Here is a 1,297-nt window from a genome sequence, read left to right as displayed (position 1 = left end):
CCTCCTCCCGACTTGCCCACAAACCTCCACCATGCGCATACGTCGGAACTGCTCTGCAGAGGGGAAGACTGGCTGACCCATCTGTTGCCACTCACTGTAGGGGCTGCAGAGTTGATTGTCTAGGTAGCGTACTACATAGACAAGCCCTGTGAACCCATACACCATGATTTACCTCCCTTGTCTCATCCCTGCTGGGATCCCAACTTCCTTCAGAACCTCACTCACCCAATCCAGGGGGTACCCCGCGAAGGTGAAGAGTCACGGGGATACTGCGGTTGAGGTGTTCATGGGTGTCATCACTAGCATAGATCAGGACCGTGGTATGCCAGGCCTCCGAGGAGACTTCGGGGCGATGGATGCTGGCCAGGACACCCACTGTGTGATTGCTGTCCAACACAGCCCCAGCCTCTGACACCTCTGCCCAGAGTTGTTCTCCATCTATAGACCAGGCAGAGGACCGAAGCTGTTGGCTCCCTCATACCCAGCACCTGGTTTCCTACCCTAATGCCTGGCTCCCACCATTTGTGGGAGGCCCTGCCATACTGTTCAGTCCACAGAATGGGAGGAAGGGATGAGGTGGAGATTTGGAAAAAAAGCCTAAGAAACCCACCCAGCAGCTGGAGAAAGTATGCTTGTCCCTGCCCAGTATTTCCATGTTCTCTCACTCTGACCCAGCATATGCAGAAGCAGGGTCATTGCTCACCCAGCAGGGCCATCAGCCCCATGACTGTGAGGACTGGCTTTCGCAGGAGCTGCACATGGGGTGGGTGAGTATTGTTGACCTGGAAGCGGGCAGTAAGTGTGCGCTGGGAGAAAGGGTGCGGGTGGTAGCTCAGGAAGGCATTGTCATTGCTCAGGAGCACGTAGCGCATGGAGGAACTGCTATTAGCAAGCAGCAGGTTCTGGTGCTGTGCAATGACCTGTGGACATCAGGGCAGATGAGACGTGTACCTGAGGCCACCTGTACTGTCCCCACCAGCACCGACAGAGGAAGACTTCCTGAGGCTGGATGAGGCTAGATAGCAAGGACCCACCTTCACCACCAAAGCCGCATAAGTCACATCAGCTCTCCAAGGTTGTGGCAGTGACCAGCCCACCAAAGGGTCTGCCTCGTCATTGTAAATAGGGGTGTCCTTGAACTCAGGGAAGAGCTGCTGGATCTGCTCCACAACTGCTACCTCCTGCTCCAAGATGGAGATGGAGCTGCCTGCGCCCTGCAGCCAGCATGTACCTCTCAGTTCAGGCTCAACTGAAATCAGGGAGGGAGGGGTGGGGAATCACATACCTTCTTGTGCAG

At 55.7% G+C, this 1,297-nt stretch overlaps 1 protein-coding gene across 1 annotated transcript; it reads right to left on the bottom strand.

The window, feature by feature from the left end:
- Positions 1–24: 24 nt before the first annotated feature.
- Idua (iduronidase, alpha-L-) lies at positions 25–1,294 on the bottom strand (the record flags this gene model as incomplete). The annotated part of the gene is made up of 5 exons (XM_005372409.1): positions 25–146; positions 226–438; positions 704–920; positions 1,035–1,214; positions 1,286–1,294. Coding segments are annotated over 5 exons (741 nt in total), but the record flags the coding sequence as incomplete, so codon positions are not given.
- Between the last annotated feature and the right edge of the window lie 3 nt (positions 1,295–1,297).

Source organism: Microtus ochrogaster, unplaced genomic scaffold (genome assembly GCF_000317375.1).
Source record: "Microtus ochrogaster isolate Prairie Vole_2 unplaced genomic scaffold, MicOch1.0 UNK4597, whole genome shotgun sequence".
Lineage (NCBI taxonomy): Eukaryota > Metazoa > Chordata > Mammalia > Rodentia > Cricetidae > Microtus > Microtus ochrogaster.
This window is presented reverse-complemented; position numbering and strand designations above follow the sequence as displayed.